Here is a 25,556-nt window from a genome sequence, read left to right as displayed (position 1 = left end):
GTCGGACGCGGGCCGCGCTCTTACAGAAAAAGTCGGCCCGATCCATCCACGCTCTAACAAGAAGGCTTCACGCAGCCACTGCGCGGCGACCTGCCGTCGCCAACTTAATTAAGCCGCCCGCAACTAGTGGCAGCCGTCGCACAAAGTCCTCAACTCACCAACACTCCGACAATCCCGCACACAATCTACAGACCATAGTTGGACGTCTGCAGGGGCCGCATCACTTCACGCGAACACAGACGAGCATCGGAGACGTTAATCCAAAAAGTTTTCCAGAGTTTTTACTTGAGGCTTCGTGGACCTTTTGAGCCGTGAACGATCCCTCCGCCGCTTCGAATTAAATCCCCACAGCACCGAAGTCCCGGTGGGATTCTTCTGTCGCTGTGGTTGGAAGTAGAGCATGGATCGGGCCGACGTTTTCTGTCCGACCCCGGACAAAGATTAACACTGTTGAGAGAGAGAAAGAGATGCAAGGAGGGAGGGAGGGAGGGAGGAGGAAAGAGACTGTGTTAAGGTGAAGAGTGGGGAGGAAATCTGACAGACAGAAAGCAGATGACGAGTGTTGATCGAGCACAAGGCGAGAGGGAAGGTGAGGAGCACTGCAGGTGATGTTTGCAGGAGGTGAGAATGAGGGGACGTCTCCTGAAGTCACTCTTCTCTTTGGGGATCGCTCTCTTCTGTTTGGGGATTCTGCTGACCGCTCTCGTCTGGTACAATGGCAACAAAAAGTAAGTCTGCGCGGCGGCACCTTTTCTTTTTGACTTGTTACTGGGTGTTGGAGGTGTAGAAGTGGAGACTAAATTTGTGCACGATTCGTGTACGTCTCATAGTCTGTTTTACCGTTAAGTAAAAAAAATGGAACGGAAATACTTTTTCATTTTAAACCAAAAACAGAAAGGGGAAGCCGTTTTTCAGTTGTTTTTTGCCTCGATTTCGGTTATCGAAGTTATTTAAAGTTATTTTTTGTTTTTTGCTTTTAAAAGTTGTGCAAAGTACGACAGATATGCCAGAAAACCAAATATTTCAAAGTAAACGTTTGTCTGCAAGAAATTATTACTGTTTGTGATGCGAGAATCTACCACAGAACATTATAAGAAAAAGTAAATTAAAATTATAAAATAATATTTTATAGACCTATGAATGCGACGCTGATGGGAGAGAACAGCAAGAACCTACGTGCGACGGTTTCTATGTATTTTGAAGCATGATACGTTATTGTGAAGGCCATAACTAGAGTTCTGGATGTGTTGACAGCATCATCGGTGACATGGTGACCCCGAAACAAGTAAATATTCCCGGCTTAAATGCAAAGTCGAATAACATCAGTGTGGCCAATACCATTTGCATGGTGTGACTGAATCAAACTGGTTTCCAAACCGGTCCTCTCAACAACACGTCGCTCTTCGTTGCGCAGGGTAAATGTTGTTCTGTTTGTACTCAAGCAATTGAGCAAAGCATCGGGAAATGTCAAATTAACTTTGTCATTTAATACTTTTATACGGATTGTACTAATTCACATTAACTTTAGAATTGCACGGTGTATTTGGGGGTTTTTTTACGTTTGAGGAGAATTTTAATTTGAGGAATATGTAAATACATTTTTTCATTATCATTGATATAATAATGTATTATTATGGTCTGAATATGATTTAAAAACATGGGGGTGAATTTTATACATTTAGAAACAGGCACATCATGCACAGACATTTTGGGGGGCAGGTGCTCAAACCAAAATAAAAGGGCACCGATTGCCCAAATTAGTTATGAAATTAAAAATAATACTAATAAAGAAATAAACACAGTATGATATTTTCAACTTATATATTTATTTTTGATTGATTCAAACTTTATTGATCCCTCAAGAGGGAAATTTTGGTATCACAGCATGTACAGGGAAAAAAATAGAATCAAAAGATACACATTATATACAATATAATAAGATAGAAATATTAAATTATTAAATTAAATTAAGTTAAATAAACTAAAACTGAAACAAAAGAATAACCTTCCAAAAGAGACAATAATAATAATTTGTAAAAGGAGAAGAGGAAGAGCAGCAACATCACAGCAGTATACAGGGTTGTTATTGTCATTATTATTATTATTATTATTATTTTGGTAAAACTAACTCAATATATCTAATTTAATAAATAAATGAATAACAGGCAAAAACGGACAAAACAAGGCCATATTGTACTTAAGCAATAAGGTACTCAGGCAAGGCAGTGCTTTATCATTACTTACTTTTTCTGACCGAGTTGAAGCATAAGCAGCATTACACTAGTAATATACCACAATATACCTCACCAGGCTGTCATGTAGCTCAACGCAACGCCTGTCATTTCAATAATTCAATTCAATTCAATTAAACAAAACTAGTGGACTACTGAACTTGTCCAATTTGTAAAATAAATAAAAATTCTGTCTGTCTGTATCTCTCTCCTTCTCTCTCTTCATTGAAAATGACAAACGTCAGTAACCAGACAATTCTGCTGGAACTCGAAAATCCATGATTTCAAAGAAGGGGCACTTTTCTCACCCAGGGCAAAAGGGCAGGTGCTTTAGCACCATAGGGGTCTTATCTGTGCACGTGCCTGATCAGAAAGTATGTTGGGAAGGGTATTGATGAGAAACGCCAAATCACTTACCAGCACGATATCTTCTCCTAAGCTAATAAAGAAATTATTTTAAATTAACGGTCATGAAATATCGTGCCTAGACGAGACTGTAGCCCTGATAGCGCTACCACCGGCGGGTTCCGTAAAGACGCACGCACACACGATGAGAGTAACCAGTCTTTATTCTCAAAAGGGGAGGGCAGTGAGCAGGAATGAGGTCGCTCGTCGTGCGCGCTCGGCTCCGCTCTCGTGTTCTGCTCTCGTGTTCTGCTCTCGTGTTCTGCTCTCGTGTTCTGCTCTCGTGTTCTGCTCTCGTGTTCTGCTCTCGTGTTCTGCTCTCGTGTTCTGCTCGGCTCATGTTCCCCAGACCTGGATCCTGCTCACTGCTTTTATAGGAGACAATCAGTGCAGATTATTCCCACCTGCTTACTCCTCACCTACCAGCACCGTCCCCTGAACCACTCCCCCGCTCTCCCCCCTGCAGCTGAGCTGACCACGCCCCTCCACCACAGAGACATTTTGTTCCATTTTTACGGTATGCAGTGCTTGCTGATAAATAATCACTTTAGTCAGCAGGGCGTCATGTGAGCCACTTTATTTCAATATAACATTATAAGACATTTAAAATAAGGAGAATGAAGATCATCTACATCTGAATGCTTCATTTTTATCCCTGAGATCAGCATTTTACTCTCTTGTCCCTTGTTCTTCATGTTTGTGCCACAGTAACGTGGAAACTCGACAGCTGTCTCTTCAGAAGAAAAGAGCCCCTCCGCCTTCTGAACTTTGTAAAGGCTGCAGGTCAGAGCAAACACAGTCACTAACATTGTTTTTAAACCTTCATTATATCAAGACATGTCAGCGCAACAAGGATTACAATGTGTGTGTGTGTGTGTGTCACAGGCAGGTCATCGACAAAGTAAGAGAGCGTTACAATAAAACCTGGATTAAGCAGGTGGACGATTACCTCAAATTCAGGTAAGAGAAAAGGACATCATTTCAAACTTTTTCATATTTCATACAGAATTTGTAACATAACTAGAAAATGCATTTCCTGCTGAAAATGCGTTGGAATGCAAAAAGCTGAAAGCTGAAATGAACTTTTTAAAATAGCTGAAAATACAGAAAGTTGAAGGGAATTTGAATACATTTGCTGAAATTATAGATATTAGAAAAGCTGAAATGAATTTGAAATTGCTGAAAATACAGAAATGGGAGAAGCTGAAAGGAATTTCAATAGATTTGCTGAAAAAGCAGAAATGAAAACAGCTGAAATAAATTTGAAATATTGCAAAAAAATACAGAAATGAATAGTGAAAAATTGCTGTTGATAGAGGCATAAGAATAGCTGAAATTATTTTAAAGAACTGCTGAAAATACAGGAAGTGGGGAAGCTGAATTTCAATAGATTTTCTAAAAACAGAAGTTGCAGGAGCTTAAATTTGTTTAAAATTGTTTGTAGTAATATTAGTAGTAGTATTAGTTATAATTGTGGTATTAGTAGTACTAGCAGTAATAGTAGGTTTAGTATCAATAGCAGTAGAAACAGCTGTAATACTATTAGCCATAGTCGTATTTGTAATAACATTAGTAGTAGTTGTAGTATTAATAGCAGTAGAAATACTAGTAGTATGGTAGTAGAAGTATCAGTTGTAGTACTAGAAGTACGAGTAATATTCGTAGTGGGAGACAGAATGTTTGTTATTCAAACTAAGAAGTTTTTAATTAATAGGCCTCATCACAAACATTACAGTAAAAATTCCCTCCATGTGGCTTTTATTTTGAAATGATTGGATTGGGTGGGTTGGGGGGGTGTAGATAGAGGGAGGGAGGGTGAGAGGGTGAGGAAGGGAGGGGTGGTGAGGAAGAGATAGAGGGAGAGAGAGAGGAGGAGAAATAGACAGACATACTGACTGACTGAGTGATTAACAGTGAGAAGAGGTCAGGGTGGAGGGGGGAGGGGGGGCGAGTGTCTTTATCATATTGGTCTGTTGACAGAAAGCATAGCTGCGTCATGTGACTCCACTAATCACGTCATTGGAGCAGCTGTGAGTCACACACAGAGATACTGCAGCGTGTTTACGAGTAACCACGGCAACGGCGCACCTATTGCATTGGGTGGGGTGGGGGGGTGTAGATAGAGGGAGGGAGGGTGAGAGGGTGAGGAAGGGAATGGTGGTGAGGAAGAGAGGGAGAGGGGAGGAGAATTAGACAGACTGACTGACTGAGAGTGATTAACAGTAAGTAGAGGTCAGGGTGGAGGGGGGAGGGGGGGCCAGTGTCTTTATCATATTGGTCTGTTGACAGAAAGCATAGCTGCGTCATGTGACTCCACTAATCAGGTCACAAGGAGCAGCTGTGAGCCACAGACAGATCCTGCAGTGTGTGAGTGCTCGTAACCACGACAACGGCGCACCTGTGATCATTAACGATCTGCTGCAAAAGACAGAGACATGGCAGCAAGTTACACAGAATCCACACCTCAAACAAATGGGAACCAGCGCAAAACTATAACAGCTATCTAAAAAATACGGCGTTTGTATGAGACCCAAGACTCTACCGAACGCGTGGATGTGTTTTTATGTCTGTCCGGTAATGAATACGGCTCCTATGGCCGTTTACAAAACGTGTACCTTGTGGATTTTTGTGAGAAATATGTCGGCAGATTTGTATTGGAGCCTATGGGGCTTTTGCCAGAGGTTGTGTCACTCAAACACTCCTTGCGCCAAAACTAAAAAACTCTGGGATTCCATGAACACATTAATCCAATCAGCACAACCATACCCTCATTAATCTGAAGAAATGAAGCCTCTAGAGTGTATACTTTGGCTGCAAGGACAGAAGTTCCATATTTTTTTAACCAGATTTCTGCGCTGCCCCACACTCTAGCCTCGAGCTCTCCACTGTAGCAGACGCAATACACACTCATGTAAAAGTCAGAAACGGAGCGAAAAACTAGTGAAACATAATCAGTGATTATGAAAAAAGTACAATAGATATCCACAAGCAGTTTTTTTCATAAAATAGTTTAGACCTGTGTCAACATTTGAAAGTTTAAATGGTGTCTGTAGCTGAAAGATTTGCGAAGCTGAAAAATCTGAAAGTTGAAGAAGTTTAGGAGGATTTGAAAGCAAACTCCATTTGAAAACCATGTTAAAATATTAATGATTATTGATTTATATAAATTCAAGCATAAGAGGTAGAAAGCTGAAAAGTCATAGCCCTCAAGCCAGAAAGGAGCTGAACATTTTAATATTTGAACGGTTTTAATAGCTGAAAGTGTGAAGGAGTTGAAAGGTGCCGCGGAAGAAATAGAAGAAGAAGATGAAGTTGAAGAACTAGAAAATGCATTTCCTGCTGAAAATGCGTTGGAATGCAAAAAGCTGAAAGCTGCACTGAATATTTGAAAATAGCTGAAAATACAGAAAGTTGAAGGGAATTTGAATACATTTGCTGAAAAGCTGAAATGAATTTGAAATTGCTGAAAATACAGAAATGGGAGAAGCTGAAAGGAATCAATAGATTTGCTGAAAAAGCAGAAATGAAAACAGCTGAAATAAATTTGAAATATTGCAAAAAAATACAGAAATGAATATTAAAAAATTGCTGTTGATAGAGGCATAAGAATAGCTGAAATTATTTTAAAGAACTGCTGAAAATACAGGAAGTGGGGAAGCTGAATTTCAATAGATTTTCTAAAAACAGAAGTTGCAGGAGCTTAAATTTGTTTAAAATTGTTTGTAGTAATATTAGTAGTAGTATTAGTTATAATCGTGGTATTAGTAGTACTAGCAGTATGAGCAGTAATAGTAGGTTTAGTATCAATAGCAGTAGAAACAGCTGGAATACTATTAGCCATAGTAGTATTTGTAATAACATTAGTAGTAGTTTTAGTATTAATAGCAGTAGAAATACTAGTAGTATGGTAGTAGAAGTATCAGTTGTAGTACTAGAAGTACGAGTAATATTCGTAGTGGGAGACAGAATGTTTGTTATTCACACTTAAAAGTTTTTAATTAATAGGCCTCATCACAGACATTACAGTAAAAATTCCCTCCATGGGGCTTTTATTTTGAAATTATTGGATTGGGTGGGGTGGGGGGGAGTAGATAGAGGGAGGGAGGGTGAGAGGGTGAGGAAGGGAGGGGTGGTGAGGAAGAGATAGAGGGAGAGAGAGAGGAGGAGAAATAGACAGACATACTGACTGAGAGTGATTAACAGTGAGAAGAGGTCAGGGTGGAGGGGGGAGGGGGGGCGAGTGTCTTTATCATATTGGTCTGTTGACAGAAAGCATAGCTGCGTCATGTGACTCCACTAATCAGGTCATAGGAGCAGCTGTGAGCCACAGACAGATCCTGCAGCATGTGAGTGCTCGTAACCACGACAACGCCGCACCTGTGCTCATTAACGAGCTGCTGCAAAAGACAGAGACATGGCAGCAAGTTACACAGAATCCACACCTCAAACAAATGGGAACCAGCGCAAAACTATAACAGCTATCTAAAAAATACGGCGTTTGTATGAGACCCAAGACTCTACCGAACGCGTGGATGTGTTTTTATGTCTGTCCGGTAATAAATACGGCTCCTATGGCCGTTTACAAAACGTGTACCTTGTGGATTTTTGTGAGAAATATGTCGGCAGATTTGTATTGGAGCCTATGGGGCTTTTGGCAGAGGTTGTGTCACTCAAACACACCTTGCGCCAAAACTAAAGAACTCTGGGATTCCATGAACACATTAATCCAATCAGCACAACCATACCCTCATTAATCTGAAGAAATTAAGCCTCTAGAGTGTATACTTTGGCTGCAAGGACAAAAGTTCCATATTTTTTTAACCAGATTCCTGCGATGCCCCACACTCTAGCCTCGAGCTCTCCACTCTAGCAGACGCAATACACACTCATGTAAAAGTCAGAAACGGAGCAAAGAACTAGTGAAACATAATCAGTGATTATGAAAAAAGTACAATAGATATCAAGAAGCAGTTTTTTTCATAAAATAGTTGAGACTTGTGTCAACATTTGAAAGTTTAAATGGTGTCTGTAGCTGAAAGATTGGGGAAGCTGAAAAGTCTGAAAGTTGAAGAAGTTTAAGGAGGATTTGAAAACAATTTCCATTGGAAAACCATGTTAAAATATTTATGATTATTGATTTATATAAATTCAAGCATAAGTGGTAGAAAGCTGAAAAGTCATAGCCTTAAAGCCAGAAAGGAGCTGAACATTTTAATATTTGAACGGTTTAAATAGCTGAAAATGTGAAGGAGTTGAAAGGTCGCGCGGAAGAAATAGAATAACTAGAAAATGCATTTCCTGCTGAAAATGCGTTGGAATGCAAAAAGCTGAAAGCTGAAATGAACTTTTTAAAATAGCTGAAAATACAGAAAGTTAAAGGGAATTTGAATACATTTGCTGAAATTATAGATATTAGAAAAGCTGAAATGAATTTGAAATTGCTGAAAATACAGAAATGGGAGAAGCTGAAAGGAATTTCAATAGATTTGCTGAAAAAGCAGAAATGAAAACAGCTGAAATAAATTTGAAATATTGCAAAAAAATACAGAAATGAATAGTGAAAAATTGCTGTTGATAGAGGCATAAGAATAGCTGAAATTATTTTAAAGAACTGCTGAAAATACAGGAAGTGGGGAAGCTGAATTTCAATAGATTTTCTAAAAACAGAAGTTGCAGGAGCTTAAATTTGTTTAAAATTGTTTGTAGTAATATTAGTAGTAGTATTAGTTATAATTGTGGTATTAGTAGTACTAGCAGTAATAGTAGGTTTAGTATCAATAGCAGTAGAAACAGCTGTAATACTATTAGCCATAGTCGTATTTGTAATAACATTAGTAGTAGTTGTAGTATTAATAGCAGTAGAAATACTAGTAGTATGGTAGTAGAAGTATCAGTTGTAGTACTAGAAGTACGAGTAATATTCGTAGTGGGAGAAAGAATGTTTGTTATTCAAACTAAGAAGTTTTTAATTAATAGGCCTCATCACAAACATTACAGTAAAAATTCCCTCCATGTGGCTTTTATTTTGAAATTATTGGATTGGGGGGGTTGGGGGGGTGTAGATAGAGGGAGGGAGGGTGAGAGGGTGAGGAAGGGAGGGGTGGTGAGGAAGAGATAGAGGGAGAGAGAGAGGAGGAGAAATAGACAGACATACTGACTGACTGAGTGATTAACAGTAAGAAGAGGTCAGGGTGGAGGGGGGAGGGGGGGCGAGTGTCTTTATCATATTGGTCTGTTGACAGAAAGCATAGCTGCGTCATGTGACTCCACTAATCAGGTCATTGGAGCAGCTGTGAGTCACACACAGAGATACTGCAGCGTGTTTACGAGTAACCACGGCAACGGCGCACCTATTGCATTGGGTGGGGTGGGGGGGTGTAGATAGAGGGAGGGAGGGTGAGAGGGTGAGGAAGGGAATGGTGGTGAGGAAGAGAGGGAGAGGGGAGGAGAATTAGACTGACTGAGAGTGATTAACAGTAAGTAGAGGTCAGGGGGGAGGGGGGAGGGGGGGCTAGTGTCTTTATCATATTGGTCTGTTGACAGAAAGCATAGCTGCGTCATGTGACTCCACTAATCACGTCATTGGAGCAGCTGTGAGTCACACACAGAGATACTGCAGCGTGTTTACGAGTAACCACGGCAACGGCGCACCTATTGGATTGGGTGGGGTGGGGGGGTGTAGATAGAGGGAGGGAGGGTGAGAGGGTGAGGAAGGGAATGGTGGTGAGGAAGAGAGGGAGAGGGGAGGAGAATTAGACTGACTGAGAGTGATTAACAGTAAGTAGAGGTCAGGGGGGAGGGGGGAGGGGGGGCTAGTGTCTTTATCATATTGGTCTGTTGACAGAAAGCATAGCTGCGTCATGTGACTCCACTAATCACGTCATTGGAGCAGCTGTGAGTCACACACAGAGATACTGCAGCGTGTTTACGAGTAACCACGGCAACGGCGCACCTATTGGATTGGGTGGGGTGGGGGGGTGTAGATAGAGGGAGGGAGGGTGAGAGGGTGAGGAAGGGAATGGTGGTGAGGAAGAGAGGGAGAGGGGAGGAGAATTAGACTGACTGACTGACTGAGAGTGATTAACAGTAAGTAGAGGTCAGGGTGGAGGGGGGAGGGGGGCTAGTGTCTTTATCATATTGGTCTGTTGACAGAAAGCATAGCTGCGTCATGTGACTCCACTAATCAGGTCATAGGAGCGAGCAGCTGTGAGTCACAGACAGATCCTGCAGCGTGTGAGTGCTCGTAACCACGACAACGGCGCACCTGTGATCATTAACGGCTGCAAAATGCAGAGACATGGCAGCAAGTTACACAGAATCCACACCTCACACAAATGAGAACCAGCGCAAAACTATAACAGCTATCTAAAAAATACGGCGTTTGTATGAGACCCAAGACTCTACCGAACGCGTGGATGTGCTTTTTATGTCTGTCCGGTAATAAATACGGCTCCTATGGCCGTTTACAAAACGTGTACCTTGTGGATTTTTGTGAGAAATATGTCGGCAGATTTGTATTGGAGCCTATGGGGCTTTTGCCAGAGGTTGTGTCACTCAAACACTCCTTGCGCCAAAACTAAAAAACTCTGGGATTCCATGAACACATTAATCCAATCAGCACAACCATACCCTCATTAATCTGAAGAAATGAAGCCTCTAGAGTGTATACTTTGGCTGCAAGGACAGAAGTTCGATACTTTTTTACCCAGATTTCTGCGCTGCTCCACACTCTAGCCTCGAGGTCCCGCCTCTAGCAGACGCAATACACACTCATGTAAAAGTCAGAAACGGAGCGAAGAACTAGTGAAACATAATCAGTGATTATGAAAAAAGTACAATAGATATCAAGAAGCAGTTTTTTTCATAAAATAGTTGAGACTTGTGTCAACATTTGAGAGTTGAAATGGTGTCTGTAGCTGAAAGATTTGCGAAGCTGAAAAATCTGAAAGTTGAAGAAGTTTAGGAGGATTTGAAGGCAAACTCCATTTGAAAACCATGTTAAAATATTAATGATTATTGATTTATATAAATTCAAGCATAAGATGTAGAAAGCTGAAAAGTCATAGCCCTCAAGCCAGAAAGAAGCTGAACATTTTAATATTTGAAGGATTTTAATAGCTGAAAGTGTGAAGGAGTTGAAAGGTGGCGCGGAAGAAATAGAAGTTGAAGATGAAGAAATAAAGATTCGAAGAACAATACTTGGAATGCATCGTTAATGCATTCCAACAATAATAAGTCGGAAATAAAGATTCGAAGAACAATACTTGGAATGCATCGTTAATGCATTCCAACAACTAGAAAAGGCATTTCCTGCTGAAAATGCGTTGGAATGCAAAAAGCTGAAAGCTGCACTGAATATTTAAAAATAGCTGAAAATACAGAAAGTTGAAGGGAATTTGAATACATTTGCTGAATATTTAAAAATAGCTGAAAATACAGAAAGTTGAAGGGAATTTGAGTACATTTGCTGAATATTTGAAAATAGCTGAAAATACAGAAAGTTGAAGGGAATTTGAATACATTTGCTGAATATTTAAAAATAGCTGAAAATACAGAAAGTTGAAGGGAATTTGAATACATTTGCTGAAATAAAAGATATTAGAAAAGCTGAAATTAATTTGAAATAGTTGAAAATACAGAAATGGGAGAAGCTGAAAGGAATTTCAATAGATTTGCTGAAAAAGCAGAAATGAAAACAGCTGAAATAAATGTGAAATATTGCAAAACAGAAGTTGCAGGAGCTTAAATGAATTTTAAAAAGTACAGAAATAACAAAAGCTGAGATGAATAAAAAGAGGTTTAAAATTGTTTGTAGTAATGTTAGTTGTAATTTGGGTATTAGTACTAGCAGTAGAAGTCGGTTTAGTATCAATAGCAGTAGAAACAGCTGGAATACTGATACTATTAGCCATAGTAGTATTTTTAATAACATTAGTAGTAGTTGTATTAATAGCAGTAGAAATACTAGTAGTATGGTAGTAGAAGTATCAGTTGTAGTTCTACTAGAAGTACTAGTAATATTCGTAGTGGTTATAGTAGTATTTGAAAGAGCAATGCGTATTTCAACGAAACCACTTCATGGTTAAGGTACAGATAATCATTGAGGCTTTTAGTTTGTAATGATGGAATTGGGTGAGGGGGGGTTGGGAGACAGAATGTTTGTTATTCAAACTAAGAAGTTTTTAATTAATAGGCCTCATCACAAACATTACAGTAAAAATTCCCTCCATGGGGCTTTTATTTTGAAATTATTGGATTGGGTGGGGTGGGGGGGTGTAGATAGAGGGAGGGAGGGTGAGAGGGTGAGGAAGGGAGGGGTGGTGAGGAAGAGATAGAGGGATAGAGAGAGGAGGAGAAATAGACAGACATACTGACTGACTGAGTGATTAACAGTGAGAAGAGGTCAGGGTGGAGGGGGGAGGGGGGGCCAGTGTCTTTATCATATTGGTCTGTTGACAGAAAGCATAGCTGCGTCATGTGACTCCACTAATCAGCTCATATAAGCAGCTGTGAGCCACAGACAGATCCTGCAGCGTGTGAGTGCTCGTAACCACGACAACGCCGCACCTGTGCGGCTGCAAGAGGGCAGACACAGAACAGCAAGTTACACAGAATCCACACCTCAAACAAATGAGAACCAGCGCAAAACTATAACAGCTATCTAAAAAATACGGCGTTTGTATGAGACCCAAGACTCTACCGAACGCGTGGATGTGTTTTTATGTCTGTCCGGTAATAAATACGGCTCCTATGGCCGTTTACAAAACGTGTACCTTGTGGATTTTTGTGAGAAATATGTCGGCAGATTTGTATTGGAGCCTATGGGGCTTTTGGCAGAGGTTGTGTCACTCAAACACTCCTTGCGCCAAAACTAAAAAACTCTGGGATTCCATGAACACATTAATCCAATCAGCACAACCATACCCTCATTAATCTGAAGAAATTAAGCCTCTAGAGTGTATACTTTGGCTGCAAGGACAGAAGTTCCATACTTTTTTAACCAGATTTCTGCGCTGCCCCACACTCTAGCCTCGAGCTCTCCACTCTAGCAGACGCAATACACACTCATGTAAAAGTCAGAAACGGAGCGAAAAACTAGTGAAACATAATCAGTGATTATGAAAAAAGTACAATAGATATCAAGAAGCAGTTTTTTTCATAAAATAGTTGAGACTTGTGGCAACATTTGAAAGTTTAAATGGTGTCTGTAGCTGAAAGATTTGCAAAGCTGAAAAATCTGAAAGTTGAAGAAGTTTAGGAGGATTTGAAAGCAAACTCCATTTGAAAACCATGTTAAAATATTAATGATTATTGATTTATATAAATTCAAGCATAAGAGGTAGAAAGCTGAAAAGTCATAGCCCTCAAGCCAGAAAGGAGCTGAACATTTTAATATTTGAACGGTTTTAATAGCTGAAAGTGTGAAGGAGTTGAAAGGTGCCGCGGAAGAAATAGAAGAAGTTGAAATAAAGATTCGAAGAACAATACTTGGAATGCATCGTTAATGCATTCCAACAATAAAGATTCGAAGAACAATACTTGGAATGCATCTCAATGCATTCCAACTAATGATAGAGTTTGACAGAATTGCAAACGATTGTCCATGCAAGCTGGACCTGGGTCTATGGTCACAGGAATTGTACATTGTGCACTGTCACAGTCCATGAATGTACAATGGGTGAGATTTAAAAGGTAGTTTAAATGAACTGTGCATTAAGCTGTGCTTAATGGTGCACATGGAACAACACTGTTTGTCTCAGTTGGTTATTTAAGGGAGCTGTCAGAACAAACCAAGTATTACGATTTGTCCTTCCAATTCCTACAACGTCGGTTCTTATGCACAATATTGAACTGTGCTTGCTTGCTCTTTATGTGGTAAGTCATGGAAGTAGAAGGGGAAATCAAAATATCGAATAAAGAGAAACAACTTGCAGACTGACGTCTACGACATAGTCTAAAGATAGCATGCCTTTGCATCATGTGAGTTTTAGTAAAACAGACTTCACCTGAGGGACCTAAGACTGTTTTCACTCAGGACCCAATTAAAGTCCTTTATATTAAAGCTCCCACTGAATTTAGTAAACTATGAATATTCCCTCAGAGTTTCCTGTATGTTATTCAACAATGTCTCTGGTTCCACAGATCTCAGCTGAGCAGAAAGTGCCATGGTTTTGACAGTGCATTCATCACCCAGGACAACACCCCAGTGGGAGCAAAGATTGTGTATGATGGAGAAAAGACGCGCACCCTCCAGGTGACCCCGGAGATTTTCAGCACCTTCCCAAAGGTACGTCGTTTGGCATTTATGAATATCTACATCAAAACAAAGAATAAAAGACAGTAGGATATGTTAGGGTTTCGGAAAGCCCTCGAGGGAGGCCTCACTCCTTTGTTCTCGTCCCGGCCGGAAACAAAGAATCAAAAGAGTCAGCTTGCTTAAATTCAAAAATCAAAAAGTATTTAATAACTAAACAACGTTATAAGGAATACAATTACAAAGTGAAATACTAAGCGAACAGTAAAATATTTCGCGAAATAGAGAATCCTCTGAGCAAGTCTAAAGCGACTTATCAAAGCGGCTGCAGGAGAATTCTAACAGTCCTTTCCCCGCTTTGGTCCTTTGAAAACTCTTGAGGTGTGTCTTCCTTGGTGCATTTGAATGTCATTGGCTTCTTCTTCAGAGTGTCCCCTCCTGGACTGTCCCCTTCACGTCGAGGTGTGAAGCTGCAGCTGTAACCTGAAACCTCACTGTACTAACTGTCCCTCACATTCCAATGCACCCAATGTAGATTCAGTTGGCTTTATGCCTCAATGAGTGAATTTAACAAAGCATACATTGTTTAAGTCTTCATCTTATAACTAGTACACCTTCATTACAACAACCCATCATTAATGATCACCGTTCATCACACTTCATCATAAGATCTAAGACAGTTCATGTGGTTCAATTTTCAAGACATTTGCCTCAGTCGGCTGCCTCGCATTAAGTTGTTCATTTATTACCTGACAGGAGAAAAAACTCCCAAAAAACGACATGTATGATGGTTTCATGCTTAACCTCATGAAGCAGGGTATGCTTTTAGGATGTGGCTACTTTGTGACTGACAGGTTCTTATGCCGTTGTCAGGTTCATTTGTTGTCTCTGCCCAAACAATTAAAAATGTGAAGTAATATAAAAGGCTAAATGTAAGGAATTGAATGATTGTTTTTAAAATGAAGCAGCATTAAAACCTAAAAACAAAAAATAAAACCACAGTAAGAATAGATGCAATCATACACATAATACAATGAGCGGCAAAGAAGCCACGTGATACAAAGAGGAGATAAGTAATGTCAACAGGTTTCAATGTTAAACATCCGTCTCGGGTTGGTGCCAATTCAGACACAGGTGCTAGTTTCTCTGGAAATCGGTTCCGGATGTTTGAGAGCAACATTCCTAAGCTAGCAGCGAATGAGTAGAAATTACTGGGTAAATGTGAAAATGAACACGTAGGAGTAATAATTTGGCCATAGAGGCAGAATGTGAAATACAACACTGAGCCACACTGTGTGACACGTTGAATGTCTTTCTTCATCATTTGATGAAGTGGAATTGGGATTCCTTTTTGTTTTGTCTCCGGGTTTGACCATCACATACTGTATGACCATTGCATCTTTTTAGATATTATTTAAAATAATAATAATTCTCTTAATTAATAACTCCAGGAGCATCCATTCCCAAACAAAATATGGGGAACATGTTCTGTTGTTGGGAACGGTGGGATCCTGTCCAACAGCAGCTGTGGAAAGATGATTGATTCAGCCGAGTTTGTTATGAGGTTAGAAAAGGACATTTAAACAGAATTAAACTCATCTCTTTAGAAATAAGCAAGAAATAACAATCCCGACATCTTCTGTGTGGCTTGTTCAGGTGTAACCTACCTCCCTTGGACAACGGCTATGAGAATGATGTGGGGATTAAGACTGACCTTGTGACAGCAAATCCAAGCATCCTCATTAAGAAGTGAGTGACAGGACAAATCTCTGCCCCTTAAAACGTCTCCTTTTTGTCATGGTGCTTCACATCTGCTGTTCATTTTACAGATACGGGTCTCTGCAACAGCGTCGGCGTCCGTTTGTGGAAAGTCTGCGTAGCTATGGCAACTCTTTGCTGCTCCTTCCCGCCTTCTCCTACGGCTCCAACACGCCTTTGTCCCTGCAGGCCGTGTACAGCATTGAGGACTTTAAAAGCCCCACCCGGCCTGTCTTCTTCAACCCCGAGTACCTGGAGAGTTTGGGCCTCTTCTGGCGCTCCAGAGGCCTAAAAGCAGCACGTGCCAGCACCGGCCTGATGATGGCGAGCTTGGCGCTGGAACACTGTACCGATGTGCATCTTTATGGGTTCTGGCCCTTTGGTAATCACCCCCAGGGACTCCATGCGCTGACTAACCACTACTACGATGACGTACAACCTAAAAACACAGTCCATGCCATGCCGGTTGAGTTTGAATTCTTGTTGCAGCTGCATAGTCAGGGGGTGCTCAGGCTTCACCTGGAAGATTGTCAACCAGGTGAAAAGTAGTTCCCAAACCCAGCAGAAGGGCCGGAGAGAAGTGCCTCGATTTGTAGCCCACTCGCTTATAAAGTCTTTCATTTTGTATGAATGGACAGATCTTTTTGGGCTCAAGACATGTGTCCAACCGAGGTGGATGCTCACACTTGAGTGAATCGATGAGCAAGACATTTGCACTAAAATCAAACAATTATAAGATTTTAAAAAGAGTTGGAATGGTTCTAAACTGCATTTATTAAGATAGGTTGCAGCTGGAGTCTGGAGGGAGACAATTCCCTTGTCACTTGTGGGACATTGTAGTGCTTTGTTTTGGATCAAACTGAATGTATTTATCACAAAATGAGATATTTTTACTGTACTGTTTGAAACCATTTGTTTGATCTTTTGAGGCAAATACTAGGTCGGTTTGCAGGTGTGGTTCTGGCATTGTACAATGAGGCACGGGGCCCATGTGGGTGTTGATGTAAGGGTGCATATGGGTGAGTGCCTGGTGATGGGGACAGGTACGTGTGGATGGGAAGCAAATTATTTCTTGACGGTGTCTCGACCTGACGTGTCGGATGTTGTTTTATGATGAAGGAGATTGTAGTGGCCATTTGTCCTTGGGATTCAGGCTTTTGTAATGGCAAAATGAATGCAACTCTTTTGGAGGCCATCTGTAGGTATGAGAACTGGCCCTGTTGTGAGAGGAGGACGGTTCTTGGCAGTCTACGGAGCGTGCAGCTGTTTTTGGCGTGACCTTTTTTCCCTTGCAAGGAAATAAACGCTGAAAGACATATTTGAGCCTCATCCTTATTTACCGATTGTCTGTGCAAAATCTTTCACAAGAATTTGGTGTCAGAAGTGAGATCGTTTGAAGTTCCGTCGGGAAAGGAGGCCTCTTCAGGATCCACAAAAAAGTGTGTCAGTGTTGCGGATGGTGGACGGGAGTCAGCCAGGTGTTAAGTACAATAGTGTTTATTGACAGGATTCTGGAACTAGACAGAGATATGGTAGTAGGCAGACAGTTGGTAATCAGGACACAACTTAACTGAAGGGTAGTCAGAGTCTCAGGTTACGGATGCTGAAGGAGATTCCCTTGGAGCAGACGGAAGGGGTTCAGGTACGTGGCGGGTAGGTTGCGTGAGAGTCTGTAGAGACCAGACCAGACCCTGAGTGTGTGTAAAGAGGAGTCGAATATAAAGGGAAGTGAACTGATGAGGTGCAGGTGATTCAAACTCAGGGGACTGTGAACGAGTGGGAGGAGTGAGTGAAGCTGGTGGGATCCTGACAATCAGACTCAGAGAGAGGGGTCCGGCGACCAAAAGGGTCCTGAAGATTTTCACTCAAATCCGGTAAGAAGTTGATATTCTGATTTCAAAGGGATGTTCTGTATTGTACCGGGTGATAACAGATTACAAAGACGTGCATTTAGAACTTCGTAATAGCGGAAGCAAACTGGAGGAATAAACTAATTCTTTTTGTTGATTGGGTCTCTAACGAGGATAACTTTTCCATCCATCCATCCATTGTCAAACCGCTTATCCTGAACACAGGGTCGCGGGGGCGCTGGAGTCTATCCCAGCCAACTTCGGGCAATAGACAGGGTACACCCTGGATTGGTCGCCAGCCAATCGCAGGGCTACACAGAGACACACAACCATTCACACTCACATTCACACATCTACGGGCAATTTAAAGTCCTCAATTAACCTGATCCCCAGAGCATGTCTTTGGACTGTGGGAGGAAGCCGGAGAACCCGGAGGGAACCCAGGAGAACATGCAGACTCCACACAGAAAGGCCACTGGGCGGAATCGAACCCAGGACCTTCTTGCTGTGAGGCGACAGTGCTAACCACCACGCCACCGTGCCGCCCAGGATAACTTTTCCGATTATTGAAAAACGTGTATGAAATCATGAAAGGAATCGTAAAGTATTTCTGATTCATCAGCATCCAACTTTTTATTGAGGAAGACAATTTGCAGATTAACGATTGTATTCAGACTAATACTCGTATCGTATAATTGTGACCCTTGACCAAGAGGAAGACAGGGACAATGTCTAATTGTATAACCCTCATAGATTTTTGTCTCTGTGTCAACCCTGTGATTTACTGGCAACCAATCCAGGGTTTACCCCGTCTCTCGCCCCCGATGTTAACTGGGATTGACTCCAGCCCCCCTGTGACCTTGCATGAAGGATGAGCGACTTTGAAGAAGGATGAATGGATATCAGACACAGTTGTAGGCTATACTGTATGTTCCCTATTGTAACGGAATAATATCCTGTTTTATAAGGTTAACGTGTAAAGCTCCTTGTCACTGATTTACTCATACACAAACACAACTGCGTGCGTAAAAGTGTCTCAGGCCGTTAACTGATTAGAGCTGAAGACAAAAGTGTTTGTCCTCAACCAGGAACCAGGGCAGAGGTGCCAGGAAGGGCTATATCATCTTATCAATGGTTATAAAGATGCATGTAATACTCTGCACTCTTGAGAAGAAGCTCATACTGCTTCCCATAAGTAGCTGTTGCAATCTTTGATAACTTTGCAAAGAAATAAACGGAAAAAGACAACTTTGATTTCTCAGGCTTTATTCACGATGCCCGTAAATCTTCAACCACATTACATTTTGTTAGTTAAATTCCTTCTGTAATTTAAAGCCTATATTACACACTTTCCTCTCCTCTTTTCATCGCCGAATAAACTGTCCAAGTGTCATGATACGACAAACATGAGCTTGAGTGACGTCTCTTCTGCCTCCTGTGTGGTTCTTGCCAGTGACACAGCAGCCTGTGTATAATTCTCCTCATAGGCCTGCTCAAAATAAAAAGACATGATCGTACTAACAAGAACAGGACAATGCTCTACATCTCACAAGTCTTTTTTTTCCTGATGTTTTTTTACTTCTCAGCCACGGGGCCCAAGAAAAGATGCAAAAACATGATTTAATAAGCAATTCATTGCATTTATTTATTTTTAGGAAAATAGATCTTTTCACGTGCACATTTCTTCATCAAATAATATGAAAAAGTCTTTGCCAAGGGATACCAGATTGGTATTCAAAGAAATACATTTACATACATTTTTCAAAAGGCATAGAAAACACACAAATACACATATGCATGTATGAATCAGATTTTTTTAATGGTATAACCACTGGTTTTATTTCCACATCCCATCCAGATGGGTGACCATTAAAAAACATGTAGGGAAACACTAGTCTTTCTTCTGAAGACATTCTTTTTACATTGACAGACAGATGCTGAGGGTGAACATTGTGGCATCCCTGATAAATAACAAAAGACCTCCGCTTTGTGATGAGCTTCAACTTCTTATTCATTCAGCTGCCAAGTATCAAGCATAATTAAATGGCTGTAAGTTCCAACATGTGTCTTTAAAGGTATGCCAATGTATATAACAATACAATGTGGAGCAAAACATGTCATAATTCAATTTTTTTTTTCTACCATGCAAATGTTTGACTTATGCACATGTCAGTAAGCAACCTGTTTTGACTTAGAAAGCATTAAACGAATCAATGCAACTTTCACGAAGAATAAACATTCCCAAAATATACCAACTTGGACATATTGCTGCACAGCGGTCAAAACACATATTGGCTCAGTACAATTCTGACAGGGCGCTTTCAACCTTGGTTTGCACTGTGTTTTGATTTCTAACCATGTTAGTGACACGTTGGAGACACATGGCTTCCAAAGCACAGTAACAATATGCAAAAAGGAAAAAATTCTAATACATTATCTGTAAGAGCAGAGAATTTCGGTTCAATGAGTACACCTCTTTCTTTCTACCATATTCTCTTACTTTCTCAGTCAGCAAATAGAAAAGAAATCACATAAACTAGGATAGATTTTCAAGATGTGAGGCCAAGCTCATATCAGCTTATGGTACCTCCTTTGAAAATTCCCCATCCTCCCTCTCTAGGTGCTCCCTCCTTTGACAGTAAGTGGCCCTTCACTGGCTCCTGCTGGCTCTAACTGCTCATTGGGAGAGAGTGGCGTCTGTGGGGACAGTGTCAATCGCTGCTCTGGGGAGAAGCGGACTGAAGTACTTGTGGTGATGTATGACTGTATACTGGAAGCTGGTCCCCTGGGGGGCTTGTTGATCAGGCCCACTCAGATAGACTCTTTCTGCTCGAGCACCCTGTTGTGTTCTTCGCGGTGTTTTTGTGAAAGACGCCACGACACAGAGTCCAGCCTCACATGAAGGACGGTCCAGTAAGTTCACGGTTTGCAGACAACATTAGTCCTGGATTTCAGATTTGCTCCACCTCTCAATTTTGTCCATGAAAGCCACTGTGGGCAAAGCTTGGAATGGTTTGAATAATTTGGCACTTCATGTCCTTTTGTTTGTGTCCATGCACATGGCTGTTCAGCAGATCTCAGAACAATGTTGGAAAAGGAGTAACACTTAAAAAAAAACATGGTCACAGATTTGCCACATGGGTTAGATACTGACACTCTAACACACAGGGAATAGTCTGGCTTTTTTTCATTACTTAAATAAGTCACCGACATGTTACAAAAATATACTATGTCATTTTTCACATTTTTACAACTGGAAGGCAATTTAAAACACAATAACCATACGTATCCATACACCACATTATTTATTAAAAAAAGCTTTTTTTTTCTTTATTTTACAAAAAACGTTCTTTAAAAAAATTGTGTCATCATAAAAACTGGCTCAAACAGAGAAATTGATTCCATTTTGAATCATGTTCCAAAACACTTACTTTAATACAAAAAAGCTAATTACAAAATGGTTGGTCTCACGTGGGCATTTGTCCACATTTGGAGTAGAATGGCCACAAACCACCAGGCTCCAGGGCAGCCTGGCATAAAATCTTGGCACTGACACTTGCATCACACAAACAGTGTTTGGTCTCAGGATAGCAATGGCTTTAAACCTTCTCCATTACGACGTGGTGATATTGCAGCATCTAACGCTGAAGTTGCTGCGCTAAAAAGACTGACACAAGTCAGTCAATAAAAAAAGGAACACTAAAGCTGGTTAAGTTCTTGCTGGATCCAGGAAGCGTTTTCTTATGGCGTCTACTACCCAAGGCAGGAGTCCCCATCGCCTAAGAAGATACCACTAGGGGGCAGTCAACTACAAGGCAGACGAGATATCACTGGTCAATAGCTGTGGAGAGCCAGAGCAAGGTATTGAATAACTAAGTTTAAGAGTAAGGTATAAAAACTGGATTGCTTATGCACCTTTTTAAAAAGAACACACTTTTTTCTCAAGCCATTTCAGATGTACACAGGATAAAATAGCCACCTGCTGTACTTCTCAGTTTCTGAGAACCATTTGTTGTAACACAGTCATAATTGAAAAAACAAGAAAAACACAGGAAACTACAAACACACTGTCAAATGTCAAGTCACAACAACATAACATTGGAAACTCTACATCGGAGAGAAAGCAGACAGAGAACATGAGTGACAGGACACGGCCTTTAGGAAGGTGATGTTCTCATTGTACTATAAAGTCACCCCTTTAGGCCCTGATGCTGAATACTGTTTCATTTCGTTTGCATGTACATTGTTTTGGCGCTGAGAACGCCACTACAGTATGGAGTCAAGGCTTTAGTTTGCCAGAACGTACAGATGTCATGGCATCCCTTTGCCTTCCAATTATGAGGATACTTCATTTTGATGTCCGAAGAATCGGGACGCAAATGAGTTAACGGAGATGGTGTCTTTGCGGAGGAGCGGCGAGGAAATGAGTTAAGCCAAATCTGGGATCAACCAGATTAGCAACGGAACTCATTATTATTCATTAATTTTTCCAAAGTTCAAATCCCTAAGAGAGGATGAACGGGAAGACAACAGAGGTCAACAACGTGCTCCAGGACTTGAGGAGAACAAGACATGTAAACGACCGACTGTAGCTTGCAGTTTGTGTAGGTGTGATGTTTCAAGTTAAACAGTGAAAGCCCAGAAAACACTACTTGTCAGCTGCAATATCTGTGGTACACAAACACACATCGTCTCCAGCTTGCAAGATTCTTTAAGGCACAACGGCTTTTAAATATCCAAGGAAGATTGCAACCCCTCGCTTTCGTGTCTGCAATGTACACATGGTTTCAATGCATGACACTGTTTCTGGAGTTAAATCCACACGGAGGGCTTACCCTCTCCTGACTTACTGCTGCTGCTGTTGCTGCTGCTGCCTCCTCCACTGCTGCCTCCTTTCCCGTGTTTGAATCTATGCTTGCGCTCTTTCTGAGGCTGAGGCTGAGGCTGAGGTTGGGCCAGGATGATGTTGCTTTGGGGCTTGTCGTCCCGGTTGTCCCCGAGCTGTTCCTCGGCTCGGTGTTGCTGACTGTAGGCCTGGATGGCCGCCTCCAGCTGCTCATGAGCTTGCTGGATCATGTCTTTGTTCAAAGCTACGCGGGCCTCCCCGCCGGTGGGAAAGTTATCCTCATTGCTACCAAATTGCTGCTGCTCCTCTTGGGCAATGTTTTCCCGGTTCTGCTTGCACGCCATCTTTGCGTTGCTAAGGTCTGTGTACGGCATCTGCTCTGGCTTTACCACAATGTTGTAGCCAGGTGGAGCAGACGGGGTGTTCCACGAGAAGGGGTAACCGACATAGTCTGCAGCCCCATCTCCACCCACCCCTCCCTCGGAGCCTGCCTCGGGCCCTGCAGCGCCTACTGAGCCCTCCACACCTCCACTGTTGCCCAGCAATCCCAACTGGTACTCATCTTCCTGAGGTTGGTGGCGCCGGCGGCGCAGAATGTCACAAATGGTGCCGATACCCAGATGGAGCATCTCCCAAACGTTGAGCGTGAGGCAAAGGACGGTGACACCATACATGATGCGCAGGAAGATGGTCTTCTCCGTGGGACGCGACACAAAGCAGTCAACGCTGTGGGGACAAGGATTCCTCGAGCACACAAACACGGGCGTCACACGAAACCCGTACAGCAAATACTGGCCTGCAAGGAAGCCTGCTTCAAGCAGCGTACGAGTCACCAGTTGCAAAACGTAGACCCGCATCAGCCCCTCGTCTCTGATGCGCTTGCGCCCATCATGCCTGATTTTGGGTCTGGGTGCGGGTTGCAATGGATCCCGCGGTCTTTTTGGGGGCTCGATTTCTGGCACTTCATAGATCATAGGATCATCCTCTTGGTCGTCCTCGGTCTCCTCAATGCCCCGGTGCTGCCGCGCTCCAAAGCAGATTTTCCTGGGCTTCCTGTGCGTATAGCCTCCTCCTCCTGTTCTAACTGCAGCAGATCCACCGCCCCCTTTGGCCTCATCTATTCGTGCGATCTTATTGACAGCGTAGCCCATGTACATGAGAGAAGGCATCGCCACTAAGATGATCTGGAAGACCCAAAAGCGAACGTGAGACAGAGGTGCGAAGCCGTCGTAGCAGACATTCTCGCAGCCCGGCTGGCCCGAGTTGCAGACAAACTTGCTCTGCTCGTCGTAGTAGATCGACTCTCCCCCAACAGCGGTGAGCACGATGCGGAAGACGATGAGCACGGTGAGCCACAGCTTCCCCACGAAGGTGGAGTGGTTGTGGATCTCCTCCAGCAGCCGCGTGAGGAAGCTCCAGCTCATTATGTCGCTGGACAGTGGGGCAGACAGTGTCCCTCTCTCACCTGTTCACAGACTCTGGAGAAAGTAGAGCAGGAGGAAAGGTGGAGGAAAGGAGGAGGGAATAGGAGATAAAAGAAGACAGCTTGAGTTTGCCATAAATGCAAATTTCATGAATTCATCAAACTAAGTATAGCATTTTTTCTTGACCTTTATTTCCATGGAAGTAACATTTGTTCTGCAAAACCTGTAGCACAATGGCAAAGGCGGTGACACAATAATGGCATTGATTAAAAGAGGTTTTCCTCTTTTTGTGGCACGAACGCACACTCCCTGAATTTGGAGCTCAGTTGCTGTCAAGTTCGGGCTTTTTTTGGGAATTAGAAGACCGAACAGGGAGGAAAGAGGATATTGGTATTAAAAAATATCATCAAGCAGCATTGAGAAGGAGAGGAAATAATCCAAATGGGGAATTTGGGGAAAGTACACACTCACTTTATTTAACAGCCATCTCTTTTTGAAGAATAAATCCTCTTAGCGATCCTTCTTCTGTGTGAGGTGCAGTTTTCAGGATTGTATTAAACTGACGGGTCTGTTATGGTTCTGAGGTAAACAGCATTGTGCTGCGCTTCTGTGCATGTGTGTCTGTGTGTATCTGTGCACAGTTCAGGAAGAGGGACATGTTGCCTATATGTAGGTTAGGTCTGGGCTCCAGGCAGTCCATTCAAACCAGCAGAATCAGCAGGTGGCCGGGCTCAAACTGTTGGAGCGGGGAGTCAGATTGCAGACCCACATTAGCTCAGGCAGTGGAGCTGAACCCAAACACTGCCGTCCCTCAGGGCGGCTTTGGGGGGGATAAGTACGACACCTCCACTGAACTTTCCCCTTTATGAAGCTGCAATAGCGCATGGCTTATTGTCAGCTGGACTGGGAGGAAAATCCAACCATGAATTATAGCTTAGTTTGGGGTTTAAAGGGCTTCCAGGGACGATATCCTTACCATGCAGGTTGAGGGCTTAGTCAAAGCGAGCTGCCGCTGCAGCGAGAGGAAAAATGTAGCTAGAGGAAACCAGCAGGCACTCCCAGCCCTCTGCTTCGTGTCTCCAGTAGGAGAAGAGAGGGCGGGAATGTTTGTGGAAAGGCTTGCGATGAAACATGTGTCATATTGAACACTGTGACCATATAAGGACACGCCTGGGACAAAGGAGGTGGATGCCAGGGATCCTTTGTGTGTACATGCACAGCCCAGTGCGCTTATTATCCACGGACAGTATGTGGCAAAAACTGTGCGCAATCCGACCAGGCGACGGAGCCTATGGGAGGATGCTAACGGTGAGCGTCTGTGACCGACATGTATGAGTAAGCAGCAAATGGCTGGAGCGGAGCGAGAGGCGGCTACATGCAGACAGAGCAATGGCAGCGGCCTTCCATTACATCATTGCATCTTTTCAGTGCTGTACATTCAGAAGGAATAATAATTGTTGTTAGTATAACTATAATTATTATACATATGCATATGTGTATATAGCAAATAGTAGTACAGTAGTATAATAATAATTATGCTAATAATAATAGTATAACAAATAGTTATAATACAGTAGTTATTCTGTCTGTTTATATAATACTGTTTTTAAGTTTTTTATTGCTTATTTTCCATACTTATTATGATTAATTTTAATTTTTTGGAAGACTATTTGTCTTGTTTGCACTAAAATTAAGGAGTATCTTATTTTATCATATACATATATATGTATATATTTTGTGCGATTTTGGCTTTTGGTCCGAGAATCTTTTAGGTATGTGCATAGCCTC

General features: G+C 42.0%; 2 protein-coding genes across 6 annotated transcripts in view; one reads left to right on the top strand and one right to left on the bottom strand.

The window, feature by feature from the left end:
- The first annotated feature begins 532 nt into the window (after nucleotides 1-532).
- Nucleotides 533-17,655, top strand: LOC120828397 (alpha-2,8-sialyltransferase 8E-like). 2 transcript variants are annotated; one of them, XM_078083583.1, is made up of 7 exons: nucleotides 533-725; nucleotides 3,345-3,419; nucleotides 3,522-3,596; nucleotides 13,779-13,923; nucleotides 15,342-15,454; nucleotides 15,547-15,639; nucleotides 15,720-16,337. In XM_078083583.1, the coding sequence occupies exons 1-7, from the start codon at nucleotides 628-630 to the stop codon at nucleotides 16,195-16,197; spliced, it is 1,077 nt and encodes a 358-aa protein (XP_077939709.1). In that variant the 5' UTR covers nucleotides 533-627; the 3' UTR covers nucleotides 16,198-16,337. The 2 variants fall into 2 exon arrangements, with proteins under 2 accessions (XP_077939709.1, XP_040047888.2); XM_040191954.2 differs by having other exon boundaries at nucleotides 534-728; nucleotides 15,720-17,655.
- A 1,464-nt stretch (nucleotides 17,656-19,119) lies between these two features.
- Nucleotides 19,120-25,556, bottom strand: part of gjc1 (gap junction protein gamma 1) — a 35,073-nt gene continuing 28,636 nt past the window's right edge. For 3 of the 4 annotated variants that reach the window (XM_040191456.2, XM_040191457.2, XM_078083579.1), the window contains exon 2: nucleotides 19,120-23,822. In XM_040191456.2, coding sequence (XP_040047390.1) covers nucleotides 22,311-23,768 — 1,458 coding nt within the window. In that variant the 5' untranslated portion in view covers nucleotides 23,769-23,822 and the 3' untranslated portion in view covers nucleotides 19,120-22,310. Of the gene's footprint in view, nucleotides 23,823-24,239; nucleotides 25,179-25,556 lie in introns of those variants that run through there. The other variant, XM_078083578.1, reaches the window with a different exon arrangement.

The sequence above is a fragment of the Gasterosteus aculeatus genome, chromosome 11 (genome assembly GCF_964276395.1).
Source record: "Gasterosteus aculeatus chromosome 11, fGasAcu3.hap1.1, whole genome shotgun sequence".
Classification (NCBI taxonomy): domain Eukaryota; kingdom Metazoa; phylum Chordata; class Actinopteri; order Perciformes; family Gasterosteidae; genus Gasterosteus; species Gasterosteus aculeatus.
This window is presented reverse-complemented; position numbering and strand designations above follow the sequence as displayed.